The sequence below is a fragment of the Hylaeus anthracinus genome, unplaced genomic scaffold, assembly GCF_026225885.1.
Source record: "Hylaeus anthracinus isolate JK02 unplaced genomic scaffold, UHH_iyHylAnth1.0_haploid 12000, whole genome shotgun sequence".
Taxonomy (NCBI): Eukaryota; Metazoa; Arthropoda; class Insecta; order Hymenoptera; family Colletidae; genus Hylaeus; species Hylaeus anthracinus.
The window spans coordinates 4,322,252-4,342,741 of NW_026534347.1; the positions used below are offsets into that span (position 1 = coordinate 4,322,252).

At 39.4% G+C, this 20,490-nt stretch overlaps 1 protein-coding gene across 2 annotated transcripts in view; it reads right to left on the reverse strand.

The window, feature by feature from the left end:
• LOC128890073 (semaphorin-2A) overlaps positions 1-20,490 on the reverse strand; it is a 311,724-nt gene that overhangs the window by 61,737 nt on the left and 229,497 nt on the right. For both annotated transcript variants that reach the window (XM_054148268.1, XM_054148267.1), the window contains exon 2: positions 7,318-7,405. In XM_054148268.1, the coding sequence (XP_054004243.1) occupies positions 7,318-7,405 (88 nt within the window). The remainder of the gene's footprint in view (positions 1-7,317; positions 7,406-20,490) is intronic.

Below are 20,490 nucleotides of genomic sequence, written 5' to 3' on the forward strand. Positions count from 1 at the left end.
CTCGCCACTTATCACCATCAACGACGACCTGAAACGTGCGTCGATTACACACCGTTTTGCCTCCATTCTGCCTTCATTTTTCCCCCTCCCCTTTTTTCTTTTTCTTTTCCGTTTTCGCCTTACCAAAGTCCACGGTGCACCGACGGTTCTTACGCGAGCACGAGAATTTATTATCGCGCGTTCGGGCGGGCCGAGAGGTCGAGGCATTATCGAGCAATTTGTTTTGACGTATCGATTTAACTCCATCGCGGCCGGGCGCCCCTTTGTCCATTATTCTGCGCGGATACGTTTATCCCTTTTATTTTTCATTCGATCGACACGGTATTATACTGGTCGCTGTTTTTGTGAAATTTCGCCCCGCAAAGAGATGTTATTTTTCTTTGTGTTCCGGGGCTTGTTTCGCGGGAAAAGGCAAATCCTCTGTGGTAATTTCGGTGCGAAAACCGTCGAACGAAATTGGTGCTCGCCAAGATAGCGAATCCATTGGCGGGATTATATTTTGCGACTTTTTTCAAATTATTTTTGGTGTAGGAAATGCACCGTCTGCTTTTAAGTAGCGTTAGTAATAGCAATAATAAATTGTCCGTTAATAACTGTCACAACGAAACAATAAATTTTAAGGTAGACATAATTCTACATGTGGGATTCTATTTTTAGCGAGGATCAGGGGAATAAAGCCAGTATTGAACGAAATAATATTTAATTAAAGAATTATGGTATTTCTCGGATGCTCGCGATCGACTGACTATCGTCTCCCGATTCTTGCTTCGATGCCCCGTCGCGCAACTTATGTTTTCACCTAAACCGTCTCGCACACACATTCTTACATTCTGCAGTCTTTCCATTCTCGCTGCATCCACTCTTACATCACTACAATCATCCTTCATACATACTGTGTAAAAATCAAAATTTCCATACAATCGACTTGTCGGTTAATCAATGAAAAGCAACGATTCTTCCTAAACGTTTCATTTGAAAAAGGAGATAAAATGTTTTCCGCGATATTCTGTCTCGCAAGAAATTTCTAAAAAATCGAAAAGCATTCATTTTCAACCCCTGTTCGCTCGTTCCCCAATCATCACCCTCGCGTTCCAAAAGCATCACTCGAAAATTCAATCAATCGTTTCCCAAGCGATCGACCTACACCTCTAGCCGAAGCAGCTCGCACGATTTGCTTTGGAGAGAGCACAGAATCGATTATTCGCAGAAACTCGAGTTCGCGAATAACGCGCAGCATTTTATCCAAGCCTTTAATTAAATTACACCCGGCCGGCCTTTCGTCTGAAATCGAGAGTCACATCATTGAACCCGTTCGCTCGAAGATCATAGGGCTTAATCGTTTCGCATCATTGGAAGAGGAATGTCGGAATCGTTTTCCTTTTGCGCAGAATTCTCATCGGAATCCGATATTGTAGAGCGACTATGTCGGGGGATAGGTACATAGCAGAGAGAGCCACGGAATCGAGGCCATGGAACGAAGCCAGAAAATAAGAAACGTCAAAAATTAAATAAATGCAAAAAAGGTTATCGTTCTTTCTGCTCTTGAATATTGTTAGATAGCTGGCTGTATTTTTTATCTACTAGGATGGATTCAATTTGAAATTTGTTTCTTTGAGTGTAACTATTCCGACTAACATTTGGTTTCTCTTAGAAATAATTGGATACTTATGTTATATTTATTTTCTAATAAGAGGGACACAATGAAGATTGAGAATAAATTTGAATAATAGACTGAAGACCTTATGTATTTAATCATAGATACGCTAATATGAATAAAGAATATGAAACGTATCTGAAATACGTGTAATAACCACGAAAAACAAATTATTAATGATATACTAATTTATCAATAATTATAAATAATTATCTTGTAATGTATTGCATCAATAACGGTGGTCCCTGATTGAACTAGAACTACGAATTATAACACAGATAAAAATTGAAACAACTCCATGGATAATCTTCTTTCAATGCATCTATGAAACTATAAAAATTAGTTATCCATTCTGCTCTCTTTTTGAAAAGCTCCATAACTTCATTGTAATACAGAAGTACATCAGTCACCGCAGCCCTCTTCAGTGACTAATAAAGTTTTTCTCTTAAACAGACAAAACCTTAATACGTATTTAAATATATATAAAAATATAATAAAAATTGAGGGACGAATATTCAAATACCCGAATAATTTCGACAAACCCTTCGAAACCATAAAATCGAACTACACTCTGTCGTTGGAAAACGCAGTTTGAACGTAAGTCGTCCTTTACATCCCCTTCCTGCCGTACCATACGGCATACTCATCTCATTACAGAAACGAACGGAGTTACTTCAAAAGCAGAAGCGTCTTGCGCGCTCGTCATTTCTTACCTCCCTGTCGCCCTTATCCGATTTACTCTCCCCGTAATCTCGTTTCGTTTGCGAATCTCCCTCGGTCACGAGGAAACTTCGCGTCGTTTCGACGGGAATTTCTTGCGTGGCACGAAGCGAGCTGCCTGACGCATTCGTTGCCGCGCGAAATTCACCGCGATTCTTCAAAGCGTTCTGATTTGTTTGACAGTAAAATTGAGTTCGCCGGGAGGAAAGGAAACGGTTAGATTTGCCGGAGAGGTATTCGAGGCCTGTATCTTTCGTTTGCCGCGCGACTGTTTTACCAAATGAGCTATCCAGACGGTCCAAAGGCACCCTGAGAGTTTAATGTTTGAGACGGCTGTCATCCGCAGGTCGGGCAATCTTGCCGATGTGGTCCTTTTCAATCGCGAGCAAGACACAGAATTCGAAATTAACTGAGAGTTTCGTGTAAAAATACGAAGCGAGAGTTTTTCTTGAAAGTCGGAGAGTGAAAATGTTGGGCTGATGCATAATTATCCAGCGTTTTTTTTTTGTTTGTATCATTCTGTCATTTGAAATCTATATTATACTAACAGAAAAACGTGAATGAATATTTCAGCTTGTAAAGTATCGGTCGCTCCTTTTTCACTGCTACAACACGTGTGTTGTTATCCTATTTCTATAAGGTATTCATAGCTTTCCAAGTCATAACATGTAGATCCTAAACGTGTACAATGGGATCGTCAACGTGTTACGCAAAAGCAACACGGCGTGAAACGTGTTAATAAATATGCATTACGGGAGCGCCGCGATCCAGAGATTAAATCGGTAGGAGCATAAACTAGGAAGGAACGACATACCTAATTCCAATATGCATACTAGGAACACCTAATAAAAAATCCCGTATTGGATTCTGATATCCGTGATTTCGACATCCCGCGTAGCGAGCACGGTGCCGAAAATTTAGCAGTTTATTTAGCGGTTCACTTTGAAATTCAATATCTATCGTTTATCCCGTAATTACCAATTACATTAGCATAATACTACTTTATTGAAAGCCGTTGGGATTAAGCCTTCATTATCCCGATTATTTAGCAAATGGAACGACCGAGCGTCGATAAACTCGATAAATATAAGTGAAATGAATCGTCCTTATAAGCGTTATCCATACGATTCGGCGATTACGATTACCGTTCGTAATTCCAGCCAGGCTAAAACGGCCTTAATGATCGTAAAACTTGCTATTTGGTCGCGCTTAATGAAGTTTCGGTCGTGTAACATTTCGAATAAACAAGTATTCTATGTTCAAAGCGTATCTTCGTTATTACAAAACTGCCTTCGAATATGGAGTATTCACTAAAAGAGTACGGCATGCATATAATGTCTAGTATAATGTGCAAAAATATAGTAACTAGGCAGCGGATATTTATACATTTATGACAGGAGTAAATATACAAAAATATACTAGAATGCGTAGAAATACATGAATATATCAATTATAGTAGATAAAGTGTACGCTACAAAATTTAAAATACTTGTAAAATACCATCTTGTTCTAACACTTTTCTCACGAGCATATTCTGCCCACGAGCTTCGCGCTATTTTCTCGAATCGACGACGATATAATTCGCGACATAATTTTTGCTGGCACAACAGATATATTACATAACTATTGTTGCCTCGTACAAGAGGCTCTTCGGTTTGTGTATCCAGCGGCTTTCAGACGTTCCTTTCCACCCTGCCTCTCCATTACTGGAGTTGCGTAGCATTTTGCTGGCATTTACCAAATTAAGAAGGGAGTCTCACAAAGGAAAACGCTAGTGAATGGCCAGCAGGATAGTAACAGGGACTGGCAGGGAGGAAAAGGTTGGAACCGAATCAAGAAATAATACTTCTGTAGTAATGATGCAACGTCCCCCCGTTACAATCTTTATCCGCCACTGAGGAAGCAAACCCTCCCTTTTTACTCGCTAAAACTTGACCTTCGTTTTCAAGAAGAAACGATACCCTGCCTCTTGAGCATTGTGTTAAGAGTACAAGCCGACGTAAGTGATTTTTCTACAGATAGCACAGGAGAAAAAGCATCAACCCCCTATCGCATGCACTTCATTTCATCTTTTAAAAAATAAATCAATTCTGGGTTATTATTATATCCATAAATTAATGAATATTTTAGTGAAACGATAATTGTTACCACTTGAACAATTTTCAGCATTTTTCACTTTTATGGTTCCACGCATAGCTACACTTAAATTGATCACGAAGCTATACTCTATTGTTTTGCTATTTGTTCAATGAGTAATATTCTTATCTACAAAAAAAAACAAATAACTCTTGTTCTACGCTTTTCTTTCTATCGCTAAAAGTAAGCGAATTATTCAGGTGGCCCATTTTAAATGCCCCACCCTGTATATAATTTTTGTAAGCATGCCATTGTTTTCTAGAAAAGTTCTGATTTGGTACAAACAATTTTTATTACACCCAGAATTCAATATGCACAAAATATATCAAACAGTTAAAGAAAGTCGGTGCATCCCTTCATCATTTTTCTTTTATTGCGACAAAGTAGCGAGATAATATTGCACCGACGTATCAATAAATAATCCTTGAAAAACAACGCAAATCTGCGACGAACACTGCACCGAAAAAGAAAGAGTTAAACGCTAAGCGACAGAATTATGTCACCGATGAAGTTTCGTCGATTACGGAGTCCCCGTTAAGAGCACTGTCTGCGAAAACAATTTCGCGTCTCGATTACTCGTGACCGTGCTCTGCGTTTTTCTTCATTTTCCCGATTGCCAAGATTAATCGGGAAAACGTTCTTAAAAGTTCAGTCAGTTTAATTCGCGTGTACTTGTTTCGCCTCATTTTGCCCCGTCCCGCGTGCGCTCGTGCCCCGAAGGTTTCAGTAAATTACCTTTCTGCAAATTGAAACGTTTAGCAAACGAAACCTGGTCATCCCCTCGTGTAGAGAGGAACGATCCGGTACATAAACGCGGTATATATATTTCAGTACCCGAGCTAAGAGTGCGTGCAAATACCGCGGAGGGGGCCGATTACGAAAAGGAGTACAGACGCACTTGAGCATCATCCGACGAGTTTGCGCGAATACGTCTAGATCGGAGGGATAAAGGCTAGATAATATAGAGCAACTTATCGCGATAAATCACACAAAAAAAATGTGCTCATCTAAAATTTGTAGAAAAATATTTAACAAATACGTAATTTTGTAGAAATTAGCCTGGATGGTTACTCTAAGTGTTTCATAATTTGCTCCACGTCAATCCTGTGAAAGTATTATTGGTATTATAGTTTGCAATATTACATATCATATTTCAAAGCTCGACAATTATAATATGATAGTTGAAGGGTTGATTCTTTCTCGTGTTACCTTCCTACTATTCAAATAGGTATATTTCTTTTTCGTGCATCGTCATCAAAATTTGTCGTATTTGAAAACTGCTAAGATCGAAATCAATTTTAGGTTAAAACTGTGTAGAATGTCAATGAATTTGACACGCATAATTAACAACGCGAAATTATTATTTTATGTTACCCATTAACTGAAAAGATTACGCAGCATTGTTTTAATTTAATATTAACTTCGCACAAAAATATGTCGAACATCGCGGAAAATGAACGTCTGCCCTGTCTGAATGGCTCGCGATAAACAGATTATTAAATTTGAATAACAATGGTTCGAAACAATAGACGCCGGGAACATTTCATTCGTCTCGCGATGGGAACGTCGAAAACTCGCTTCAGAAAACGAATACGCGAGAATGTTTCACGCGCGACCCAGTTGCATCGTCAAACGGAACGTTACTTTTCATTTCGATCTCGAACGCGGGGTAAATAACGACGAAATTGCGCGTTGATTCGACTCACGCACGCCGATATAAGGTTTCGAATAAAAACCGATCGCGAAACGGAGTAAACGTAGAGGAAGGGTGGGACGCAGAGGGTGGACGCTGGTGGCAATTCAGCGCAATCAGCGCGACGATAATTATCATCGCGAAAGCCAGCCGTGTATCGGCGCCGCTGTAATACAGAGACTATTTCAAAACATGGATTATCCAATGTTCGATGTCACCGAGAAATTTAATCAATCGGCACGCTCCCGTCCCGCGCGTGCACTCCGCGCAGAATTTTAATCACGAGAATCGGAAAAATCCGCTCCACGGCACGTACACACGTACAACGCCCTTCTGCTCCGCTGTGCTCCGCTGCGCGGGATCCGCTCTCGATGCTCGCACCCGCTTTGACACCGAGGCGCAACTTTTATTGAGAGATTTTCATCGCGCGACGTTTTATTACGCGAGATGGGAAGATAACGGTAGGCCTGATCTCGCTGGAACAAGCTCTGATCATTTCCATCCGCGGAAGGGCTCTATGTATATTATCGAACAGACGCCTTAAATACATCTTAAAGTTTACTAAGTTTGTTAAGTTACTATTACAAATAAATATATTCTGAGTTATCGTTAGTAAAAGATATAGTGTTTCGAGTTATTTTTATTAAAGAAAATAGTGTTCGGAAATGCTTTCTAAATATGTTTAGAACAGTGGTTCTTAAACCATTCAGATTCTAAATATTATACGCGTAAAATACTGTACATCGATGAATTTGAAACAATTACTCTAACGGTATACACCAACACTTATTCAAATGATATATTACTTGTAAAAATACTTGATCCAAATACATATAAAATACGTGTACTTCGGATTGCAATTCTGATACAAAAGACATTTGAAACAATTACTCTAACAGTATACACCAACACTTATTCAAATGATATATTACTTGGAAAAATACTTGATCCAAATACATATAAAATACGTGTACTTCGGATTGCAATTCCGATAAAAAAGACATTGCGAAATTGTAACTTGCATCAAATAATTTAGTTCCTGTCCGATCTAGACGAGGATTTTGCCCGTCTTTGAGGATAGGGTTGGTTGATACAGTAAAAGAACATTACTTACATAGCGCCAACGTATAGAGCGTCCCTCTTACTATCCAGGTACAGTGTCCTGTAATACAGCATCCCGCAGCTGAATTCCCTCACGTGTTCTGAAAGCAAAAGTAAACAAAGAGATTAAACGCTATGTAGCGAAGGGTGGACACTAGCAGCGGAAATTCATTTCTCGAGCACGACCGTTCTGCCTGGCTGGCTGACGGATCGTTAGATTTTCATTATGACTTTTATAATAACGCCCGCTCCGCCCTGTCCCTCTCTGTCCTTTTTATTTGTCTTGTCTCGGGCCCTGTTTCGTTCGGATGTCGTTTGTTCTCACGTCGACCCGTTGGCGTTGGTAAGCCAGGCAAAGTCAACCAGCAACTTATGTCGTCGCGGAAACTCGTTGGAATTACACAGCACGTAACCTCGCTGTCGATGTCTCCCGTGTCATCGATCGCGCGATGCTTTTATTGTGGTATGAGAGGATTACGAAACGTGTCGAATCGTCAGGTACCAAATGAACAAGAATTGGTCGAAACGCGGAATGGGAACTTATAACCGCGGAATGAGAATAAAAATTTACGTTTTCCAACTTCGAGGAGAACGTGTCGCGAATTATGATTTTATGTCATTTGATCGGGAACCAACTTCTGTTCAATATTGGAACATCTCGTCGACTTGGAAATAGAACTATGTTTCGTTAACAAAAAACTTTTTCAGCATTTAATTGAACCTTCGAATCATTTCCATCAATGTACTTCGTAGTAGCTATATTTCACTCAACATGTTCAATAATGTTTATAACGTGCTAGAATTTAGAAAATTTAATAATCTCTAAACTGTAATCGTTCATTAAAATTTAATGTACAGAGTTTCAGTTTTCATCAAATTTAATGACTGTCATAATTCTAAGGCAGCAACTACGCGAAAGGGTAAACTCAGGATCACGTGAATTTAGACGGGAAAATGTGGAAACTAAATCCTGTATAATCCTACATTCTATCGTAAATCCTAAATCCTATATTCGTTTAAATTTGTTGAAAGAATTAGGAAAAACGCAGATACAAATTTCCTTTCGATTTGACAAAGAGTTTAAAAATGCATCACTCACTCGGAAGAATTATGTTTCTCGAAAACTGTTGGCTTTCGAGTCAAGCGTTATAAACTGAGCGGTTCGTAGCTTCCATCGTGTGTCATGTAAATGAGTGACGCTATAAAACCGCAAGAAAAGCGTCAAAATTTAGGAATGGCGCTGCGCTCGAAGCATCGTAGATTCGGTTTGTAACGACAAGTGGAAGGAACTCGTAATCTTCCTACTTCCTCTTCCCGTGGAAAAGTAATGTTACGCGACACTTGGTCTTACTGTTCCTCGGCTCGTAAATTCGAGGTAAGTTCAATTTATGAGCATGCACGAAGATGCGTTTCTTAATAAAAATTTAACTGCATCATCGAAGAAAGGAAAGGAAGGAAGTATTACGAGGAAGAAAGGGGAATTATTTTTACTTTTGTTCTTTGGTTACGTCATGAAAATATTATTAAAGTAACAGTACGTGTTAAATGTCTAAAAATATAAGCGAGCTTCGAACGCGCGAGGGGCCTAGATACGAATATAAATCGTCAAAATTACCACGCAGGGTTCGCAGCGCGGGAAGCTTCGAATTATACGATGCTAAAAAATTGGATTCATCCTCCTCGCTTTTCGCTCCTTATAAAGAAAAATATCGAATGGATGCGCGTTCGCGAGCTGAGAGCACGCGGCTATTTTTCACAACATTAAGTCAAGCCGGCAATCATTTAGGAGCGCCACGGTGCAGAGTTTCTTTCGGGGGGATGGAAGTCGACGAAGGGGTCGTTCGTGCACCGGTACAGCCATCCTCGCCTCGTGGCTCCACTGTCTCATCCCCCTTTTTCTCTCACTCTATCTCGCCGGCCGACACTGATCTGCTTAACATATGAAAGAAAGCCGCCCTTTCCTAAATATACTCGTTCTCCACTCTAGACTAACACAGCGCGAACAATACTATATTTTATACGGTATCAGGAGGGGCTGACGTCGAATGAAAGGGGTTCCAGCCGCCCAAACACAGCCAGAGCCTCTTTTTTCTCTCTTTCTCCCGCATGTTTACACCGGCACCGCGATTCAAGCCAAACTTCCACCTCTCTTTTTTCAGCCCTCGGCCACGAAACCCATGAATGAATGCAAAAACCTGATCTCTCGCTTTATCTCACGACGGAGTGCCGTATCAACGCGCCTATCCCTATCCCTATCCCTTTTGATATGGGCCTTACTCGAAACCCGCTACGAAATGCCCAGCTACGCGTTCGTTGGCTTCGTGCGAACATAGCAAACTGCAAGTGATATAATCGCGCTATTGTTGCCTCGGCTTAATGAGGCGGACACTCGTCGCGGTTGGTAGATTACGTTGAATGATGAGTTCGGATTTTATGGAGAGTATAGGAAACCCCATTGTGAGCAGAATCCACTTGTCGTGTTGGGTCGGGGGAACCGTTTCATTCGTCCGTTTCGAACATGATGCATCCTTTATTGTTGTATTTTTATTTAAATATATAATAACCGCTCGTGAACTCAACGTTTCGCCAACCAAACATTTATCGACAACTGCGTTTCATTTACATGGTTTAATTTAAGCTTTTTGAAATGAAACTTTGAAATAATACTTATCGTGTATCTACAAAATAACTCGACGGTGAAATTTCTTGAAATCTCACGTTGTAATTAACTTGCAGTCGTTACAATAATATTCGGTAATAAGCTCATCGATTGCGATTAACGGAAATTGTTAAATCAGGCTGTCGACGCGTGTCAATTGTTAATGACTGTTTTACAAGTTACCAAAAATTATAAAAATACAACATATTCATTTCTTATCGAATATATGAGCCGTTCACAGTACAAATCGACTAACTTCACTTTTTGAAAAATCTTAAATAAAGGGAATAAAGGGAATTTTAGAAAACAATGTACATCATTTCATCGCATTTAATCGATTCGGGCTCGTATTAATTACATGATTCAAAAGCTACACTATTTAAATCTCCTGATCTTTGTTTCCACATTTTGCAACGAAATAGCTTCAAGTACAAAAAGTTAGAAACGAAGCTGCTATTTGTATCTACATCTTCTCCTAGCAGAGAGAAACTTGCACCTGTTTGCTAAATCGGCGCGTAAAGGCCGCGAACCAGAGAATTCCGCGATCACTTAAGGGGCGGGAAGTAAGGGATTGAAATTTATATTCGCTGGCATATACGACAGTTTGTTTTTCGAGGTCGTCAACGACGTCGTGCGTTTATCGCGCGCGTTATTCTGATTTTATTCTCGCAATAAAACGCATACAACTATCGGGACCTCGTTCGTTTCAACGGATGACGCGTCTATTTTCTACGTGCCGTAAAATCGTTCACTTCAATGATCCTCGCGGTTGTCGCCTTTGGTCGGGCAAGCAGAAGAATCGGCTCTGCTAGGGGAAGGTGGTTCCAGCATTGAGAGCGACTACTCTCTTAAATCCTTTGCTACTTTCATTGAATACCGTCGCACTCTGAGCTTTCGTGTTCCCTGACCGTGGAAGAAGAGGTCCATTTTCATGTGAGACCAAGTCATGACTTCTAATACTGCGTGACATACAGCTATTACCACAGAGATGTAACTCTCGCATAAGCTGCAAGTGTGTTATTTCGAAGTAAAGATTTTACTTATATTACAGAGAGACATAATACACAGAGCGTTCGGTAACTGGTGGTTCAAGCGGAAAGGAGGTGGTTCTGCACGAAAAAATGGTCGAAAATATAGAATAAAAATTATCCTCTTGATCCATAAATAAAAATGTATGCAATTTATCGCTAATTGAACAGTCTTTCTAGATAGGTTGAATAACTCCCCGCGATGTTGTTGGTATTTGCACATCGCGATGGTTGAGAGTCGCTGTTCATTGAGACGCCGTTCGACCGTAGGACTGTGAAATTAATTTTACGTGCGGACGAGAGACAAAGCGACGCGGCAGTTCTAACTTCTATTTCTGTCTTCCATTCACGAGCTATTGGCTGTGAGAGGCACGTCGTTATTTTCGCGACCATCTCGCTCGTTGGCGACACAGCTCGTTCGAAGGTTGAAATTTCTAGTACGCGATCGGTGATCGTACGATTCGCGCGACTGATTTGTAAATGAAGGTTAAGAATGTTTGTAAGAGATCGGACGTTCAAATTTTGTTCAAATGATATTTGAAAGATCAACGCAAGTCAGGAGAGTAATTTGCAAACGAATTAATAAAAGGACAATGTTAGTTACGCGCAAGCAAATTTTCATTTATATTTTGACACTATTTATGAATATTTCCTTGCTCGTTACAGGTATAATAATATTAAAAAAAAAAGAATATAGTAATAACAAGATATTTCTCACTACGAATACAATGGAGAACTGATCATTCTCGAGGATTATTACCAGATAATTTATTTCAATTGCAGATCATTATTTTTCGTAAAAGCATACGTGTGCCGAAAGTGAGGATTTCGGATGAATTTTTAAATAGTTGTATAAAACTTTGGCGAGTGAAAAAATATAAAATTCTGTTTGTGCTCTGTCCTCGCGTGCATCCTGTAATCAGCCTCACTGCTCGATGAATCGTGGCCATTCATAGAAAGCATCTTTTAAAGTTATATACCCGTCGCATCGAATGTACAAATAATCGTTGACGTTCTCTCTTTGCGTGTAGTACGTGAGCGCTGCGCTGTTTACGTATTTACCGAGACGATAATACACTAAGCGCGAAATGTAAATCACTAATTGCCAAATGTTTGCGTATCACAAGTGTGTTCTCTCGTCGAATCCGCTGCGAGAGTTTAGAAAGCTTATAATCCGCGTAGCTCTAATAATGACTGAGTCAATGGTGGTCCAAATTTGTAATCCATGCGATGAGCATTGGTTCATCAAGCAGTACTATGTAATCATTCTTATGAAAAGAGTATATATAACCTTTTCAACCTAGAATCAGTTATTTTTAGTTAAATAAATATATGTACATTATAATTTCAAAATAATTACTGTAGTAATAATAATAATACTATAATAATAAATAATCTTAACGAACTGCTTGTTGTGCCGTTGTGCGTCGTTGTATTAGAAGTATTTAGCATGTATAGATACTTCTATGACAAAGGTAAAATTGTAAAACTGTGACTGAGAATTAGAAAGATAGATGATTGAAGATTCAAGAAAAGAACAAAAGAGCAGGCGAATCCTGGATAGTAAAAATCCCCACATTCGTTGATTTTACAAAACTGTAAATACACAAACAAATATCGGAAGGAAAATATCATGTCGATTGCACTCTCCCAAGCAGAACAGTCCTAGATTCCGATGATAAAAACGAGCATCTTTATTCAATTAAAATGCAAATCACCCTCTAACTCATGTAAATCGTCGATTAGCTTTTGTACTTTGTCAACAGCCACTAAAGTCAATTATTTACCGTAAATTGCCTTCGAGTCGTCGAAAAAGTTCCTTAGGTATCGTGGCTCGATAAGATCCGTTCTCGAGGGTTGTTAACGCAGCCAGATAACGCTTAACGACTCCGGGACCGGAAGCTATCCATTCGAATTCGGTGGTTCCGGCAGCGGGTTAATTCGTTTAAACAGTATTTCTCAATTAACCATGCCGATGTCGCGATTCCCCGCGTTTTCCATTGCTATCGTAACCGCTGCGAGCGTTGAAGGCGTATTCGTTAAGCTCGATATAAAGGGAGGGGCTGGAAGAGAGAAGGGTATTAAGATCGCTAACCTAGACAAACGAGATGTTATCGTGAAAACGCAGACATTTTATCTTCTCTGCGACCCCAAAATGTGTGCCGAAGGGATCTTTTTATCCTTAAAAGGCGACTGAAGTTATCGCATTATTCATTAGCCTCGCGTACGCGTTCATGAACCGACGAATGATGGATGATGGATGCTCGAGATTGTAATTAATTACGTAATACACGCGTGACATGATTAACACGCAAGCTTGCGTTTGTCTAACTGTAGTTCGCTGGTAGCAACACATGCGTAACATGATTACATAAACAATTGTAAACTCGTGTTTATAAAATATTAAAGTTATGAAGTTTTTAGTCCTTCGTGAAAAACTTTTAGGAGACAATTAGAAATATTTATGGGTGGAAGAACGAAATTTTAACTATTATGCTATTGTATTTGCATAATGTTAGAAGCATTTTTACAAGTTTCAAAAACATTACATTTACAACTGTATATGTATAGAGATTGTATCAAAGTTAAAAACATAAGTACTTTATTCCAGTATATAATTTTTTTTGCTTGTAGAGATTTCTCATCCTCCTCCTGATACTGTTCAGTTTATTAACGTAATTCCTTTCCTGAAATAGTAAATGTTACAAACCCACGCTTGACCTTTGTTTACATGTTATCCATGATTGTCAGTGTTCCAAATAAAAAAATATTACGGATATTTTAGCCCTAATGCTACGCGAAGAATCACAACAGCTATGCTGCAGCTAAGTAAGGGCATTGAAAATAATATTTGAGTGAATTGCGTGCACAACAAACGACAGAATCGATTCGTTCTCCCGCGAGACCGATTCTCGATCCGTATATCATTTAATCATATTCTTCTAAATTGTTTATGAATGAAAACAAAAAATATTATCCTGTAGCTTCTGCTGGTTCCTCCGATAACGATGAAAACGAGCGTCCACGAATTTAAACACGATGAGCGAAGAGAAATAGCAATCTCGCTCGCCCCAATTCCTCTCGAAAGTTTCTTTTAGCCAACAGGCTACCCGAGAGAGTAGGGGAAATCCAGGTACGAACAATCAATATCTACAAAAAGCACAGACGAAGTTTCTCACTCTCCAATTTCAAGAAACTCGAAGCGTTTCGTCGTTGTCGCTAGGGAATTCGTCGAACCGACGTAAATTTGCGCGCGTGTTTTACTTTTACCTTCGTTAACGAATACTCGTGCGCCGCGTATATTCGATACGTTGAAAATGCGCGACTTGTTGTATACGTGCCTACGCGAAACACTTTATGAACAGAGGTCGGTCATTACTTGTTACCGCCGAGGAATTCGAGTACTTTCTGCTCTAATTACGCGACCCTCATCCCTCGCCCCGCGTGTCTACCGCTCGAACAATTTCCCCGCCTTCCTTTACTCGTTGCCAACGAAAACCAACCATGAAATCAACGTTTCATTCAATCTTCGCGGAGTCGAGAATGATCCATCGTTACGAATAAATTCCAAAAGTGTACAATCTGACTTTTGTTGATATCGAAACGCTCTCAATTCTAAAAGAGATTCATATTATTGGGTTGACTCCTGAATAACTTTGATTGTAGGTAATAAATAATCATGCTTTCGGGGAATAAATAAGAACAAGTGCAACTTGCTAAATAGGAACAAGTGATGATTAACTGTGGTGTCTATACAAATTATTGAGATTTATTATTTAATGATATATTTGGAAAGAAATTGTAAGTTAATTGTATTAGCCACAATAAATGTTTTCCAATTTAAGAATTAACTGTTAAGTTAACATAACTTTGGTATACCCATTAGTTATACTTTACTAAAAGTATTACAGAAAAGCTGAAGTTCAAGGAACTCTGGATTAAACGAAAATGAATTATCCTTTTACTATCAGTCTATTTAAACAGTCGACGTTTTACAAGTTTGCGGATCGTTGAAAAATCGTGTAATCTGTCTTCGAACTTTTTTGCGAAGCGGATTATGGAAACGTTCCCGTGAATTTCGCGGAAAGCTGAACGCTTCGAAATCGGAGAAATGTCGGACTCGTTACAGGGTTAAACGCAATCGTGCAATCGAAATGAAGTTGCCACGATCATTTCACAGCCGAAATCTGGGTCACATTATCCCTTATGTGGCAAACGATATCGCGTTTAATTCGCAGAAACGCTTCCGGGATTTGCATCAAAGAATCCGATTTGTCGCTGCGTGCTTCGCGATTGCGTTTTCTAATTGAGAACAATTCTCCAGAAAGATTACAAGAAACAGTTTTTGTCGAATAATTGTAATTAACGTCTACTGTGTCATCAGTTTATTATTCAAGTCATACACCAGGTAGCAATCATCCAGCAATTCCTTTTACTGTAACATTTCAGATATTCCGAAATAAAATTAATGCATTACTTTACTTGATCTTATTACCAAACAACTTTAATTTCTTCGAGAAAGAGAAAAGTTGTAAAGGAATAAACTAAACAAGGACAAATCGAGTAATAACTTCTAGTAATTATAATACACCGATCTATGTATTTAGTAAAACAGTTATTCCAAAATTCCAAAGAACGCATCTCTCACGACCAGTTGACAATCGCTACTACACAAAATGACAAACTAAACTCGACCCATTTGCCGATTTTATTTTTCATTCAAGAATAAACAAATGAGATAATACGCGGACCCACAAAGCTCGATGTATCCTTTCTCGTGTAACCGAAATGAACAGTTTCCACGTATGGAAAACGTGACGGAAAATCGCGGATATCGAGCCGGCCGATTTAATCCCACGGTTACACGGTAATCTGAAATCGAGCGCAGCGATGAAACGGGCGAAAATACCGTGGCGACGGACGAATGCAAATCGCGAGAAAGGAACGCGAAATTATGATTCGTGGAACAATGCTCGACAGAATTGAATTCGACGGCACAGTGGGGGCTCGAACAACGAGAAAAATAGAGTCGCGAATGTAGGTGAACGGGGACAACGCGGATATCCGTAAGTTTCATTTCTACTTGTCGATATGGCTTTCTCGAACAGCTCATTTCTTCGCGAATCGTTTCGGGATAAGCGCGATCCCCGGAGCGTGCTTTCGATTCAATAAAATGATTCGTGCACGTGCTAACACGCGATGGAGTTATGACTTGCAGTGATATTAAAATCCTTGCAGCCAGTAGGTGTGCTCTTATCTATACTATTTGCTATTGTAAAAGCAAGGGTAAAGTAAATCATAGAATCTGTATTACTTCGCTAATGAATTGTCATTGATTAGTCGGTGGTACTAAAAACCTATGTACTGAATTAATCTTATAATTCACTTTTATTTGTATTATTACTTATTACTCAATTTATTTTTCTTCTTTATAAATATAATTGATATATAGTGAGGAACGTAATTAAAGCGCCACGGAAATTCTTAAAATTTCGGACTTTGAGTCGGTATCAAATAGAATCGCATTGTTTATTATTATCATTGCATTATTTATTGGAAAACTTCAAAATGTAGGTGGTGCTATAGTTATGCTCCGCAGTGTATATGCAAATTAAATAAAGGAATAAAAAGTCCAACATAAATATCCATATAAACCACATTATATCATATGTACCTGACGACTTTTTCAACTTCATCTACAATTATATCGTTACCTGTGGTCGAATATATTCGAACGACTTTGAAAAGTCGATATTGTATTCAAGATGAGGAATAAATAGGTGACAATAAACCGCATCATTCAATCGCTCTCAAATTCCGTGCAGATTTCACGTATCGCAGTACCAATGATGGTTTGAATTGCAGCTATTCTTACCGTGCACAGCACGCGATCCGTCTGCGTACCGATAAGGCGCCGCACGTAAACACGTACTAGAGAGAAGATAGCGCACATGTGTATGTCGAAACTGGTATCCCAAATGCCCGTTCACGTCGCCATCCGCGATGGCCAAGGGCTTAACAGGGATCTACGGAGCCCGCGTGAAATCATCCCCACGCGAATCGCTCGTTCGTGAAACTTCCAACAGTCGTACTCTCGAGGAATTAACTCCAACATATTCTGACACATTCTTTCTTAACGATAATCCGAGAAAAAGTGTACGAGACAGTCGTCAAGCATTGATGTACACTCATTACAGGTTGAAATTCGAATAAACCAGCACGATACTAATTAAATTGAAATTTCACGGCTTTCGTCGATCAAATTATAAGTGAGTTACGAGTTTTCAATTGTCTTCGAGTATTGCCTCGTATAAATTTTTACAAATACTTTAGTACTCGACATATTAAACTTCTTGCACTCCTTGATAAATAAACTTCAGCTATCCTGCAAAATTATAACCAAACAGTAATATACAAATTTTCGTTGCAGTCTCACCTGATCTCGCGATAGAGAAGAACGCGCATAATCGCAGCCACGTCAAAAGGTCGGCGCATTCGCGACGCCTGTCGCTGCCTCTCAGCCAAAGAATAAAGAAAGCGATCCACGATCCCGTAATTGAAAATAAATCCTGGGATTCGCAACGGCGGACAATTTTATGCATCGCGCATCACGCTCGATCCACCCGACGGTCTCGGTTATCAGCGTCATCTTATCGGGGAGCAAGCGGATTTCGCGACACGTGCGGGAAGAATAACCCCATTCGATCTCTCCACCCCATTCGTCTTCCTTCGAAACGCGAGACCATGGCGAAGCGCAGTCGCGATTGAATAAAGTTAGCCGCCCTAACCCGCTCGCACAATGCCAGATTAGGTATGCGATCATTTTTTTTCGCGTTCGCCTGGCTTCGTTCCAGCCGGCACCGGCATATGGCCACCGAAGATTACGAGGGTACCGTCACGACCGTGTCCAATTTCCAACGTTATTATTATTTTAATCCCTTGAGTTCGGCAAGGTGTCTGTCCGACATTATGCCTCGTGGCAATGCGAAAATACCCTCGGAAAACACGAATGCTTTCATACTCGTCCGATTCATCTAATCTTGTGGAATTTATTAATTGTTCTGGAGAGAAGTAAATATTAATTTCTTTTGTATATTAATTCTACTATCCATTGTTCTTGTACGAGGTTAAAAGAATAGTAAGACCAGTATACTTGTAATAAGTTAGCTTTACATTGGTCTCTTTCTTCGGGTAAATAAAAGCCTTTAAAAAATAATACATGCGATACGTACGAATTTTAAAATTGGGAATATTTCGCGAAAAAGTATATCTTAGAAATCGAGTAAGGCATCGAAGAAAAATACTAAACATTTCTTGATATTAATATTCAAGAATTGCTCCATATTGCTAAAGAATATAGATCATTCCTAATTACTAGACTGCGGATCTTTATGGATTTATAGGAAATTTGAATGTGCAAGAAACTACAAAATGCAAACAATATGCAAGAATATAAAAAAGATTGAAAGTAAAGTTCATGTTATAATATTTGCAGAATAAAATAAATTCCTATTTAGGTTCAACTTTTGTAGGCACGTTCGCCAAGGTTTTATTTTGCATAGAGATCCGCAGTCTACTAATTACGTACACACTTTAAAGGTTTCGCATAATCGTTTTTTTTGGATGTCAGTCTGACTTCGCCTATATTTCACGTGCATTACGTGTTTCCTTTCCCTTTCGATCTCTCTCGGTAAATGACAAGAAAAGGAGACAGTTCGCGCCAAGTTCGAATTAACTGAAATCGAATGGATCGTAGCCATGCGATAAAAGATAAGAGAGAGAAACTTCGGGCTTTCCGGTTATCTCAAATCGCTCGCGTCAGAGTTTGCAAACGTTCACGGCTACGGCGACACTTGCTTCTACGACGTGTGTTCGAGATCGTATCGATGTAAATTATTCCGCTGGTCGATTAAAAGTCGCCGATTGAAAGTTCGCTAGGACGAAAGTGCTGGCTAAAAGCTTTCGTGTTACTTCGTGTAATTAATCCACTATCGCGTCAAATGTCGGCGCTAATTTCTGTAAAATTCGCCTGGAATTGCATTATACCTGCATTAATTAGCTTTTAACGAATTTATCGATGATAGTATTGTATGTACAAAAGACACTTAGCGCGTAATAAGCTTTCTGAACTTTATCGGAGAAATTCAATTTGACGTGAAAAATAATTTTGGAATTACATGGGAAAATACGAAGTAGCGAAACGTTTGCGACTACGAACATGTGCTAGGCTACTCGAATTATTATTTTCTGAAGCGGTGGCTGACCCATAGAAAACATATTAATGATTATATTACACATGGGAATATCAATCTCTTGATCGTTTTTAAAGTAATTCCATAAACTCCTCTAAAAATATTTCGTTTTCAGAATATTTCGTCGTATTAAAACAAAACGAGTCACATTTACGTGAGAAAAGTGAAATTTCATTTCAAAACATTGCCAATTGGACAATTATCGGTAGCTTCTTTACGTATAAACATAAAATATACACACAACCACACGAAAATTCATACAGCTACTGGAATATCAGGCCTGCAAAGTCGTACATTCGCACGTTCGCTTGATCCCTTTAGAAAAAAGTCTGGAAAATAATTTCTGGCATTTGAAAGCAAAATGTCCCCTTAATGATCAACCTCAAACGGGATTGGATTCCATATAAGCCGATTTAAATGGAACACTGGATCACTTTTTGATCAGGATAGTTCGGCTCGTGGGACTAGGGCCTGCTGACGCGTTTCTAGGAGCTTTTATCCGGTCTGAAATGCGGCTCTCCTCCTTCGTGTCCATCAGGAGTTCGCGATCGAGGGTCGACCAGATGTGAATGCGTACACCCTCGACATCCTAGTTCACGCCTCTTCACGGAATTGACATGTTTCCAACTCGTCCGCGTTGATTGCGGATCGGACGACCTCGACACGACAATACACTCTTCTCGAAAGTCCGACACCCGACGGGTATCCTGCGAAATTTCAAGTGCTCCCAGGAAATTCGTAATGTCGAAGGGGGGTCTCTTAATTCGCGCCGCCTACTGCTGTTTGGTAATATGCGTGGAAGTTTTAATTGATATTTACCTGTACGTTTAACCCTTCGAGTTCCAAGGAGCGATATATCGCTTCTCTCCATACACTTGCCAAGAGGTTCGACAGCGATGTATCGAAGTTGTAAGTGCTTTAACTCGTTAAAAAATCTATTTCGCATTACGAAAATAACGCGAATATTTAATGCACATAGATTTACTTGTGCACTTCAATTTTATTTCAAATACCGTAATGCGTGTAATATATAACGGCTGATAAGCTGGTCCCTTCTGTACAAATTTATTTTTTGTTAAACCTCTGACGTTTTATTCAATGTTTTTAGTGATAAAGAAAGTCTAACGTATGTTCAGTATTGAGTATAAATACAGACGTAAATTATAGTATTATTTATTTATCCTACCCTCGAATTCCATTTCCGGTTCGAACCTTCCTCCATAATCTTCCAAGTATTTCGAATATTT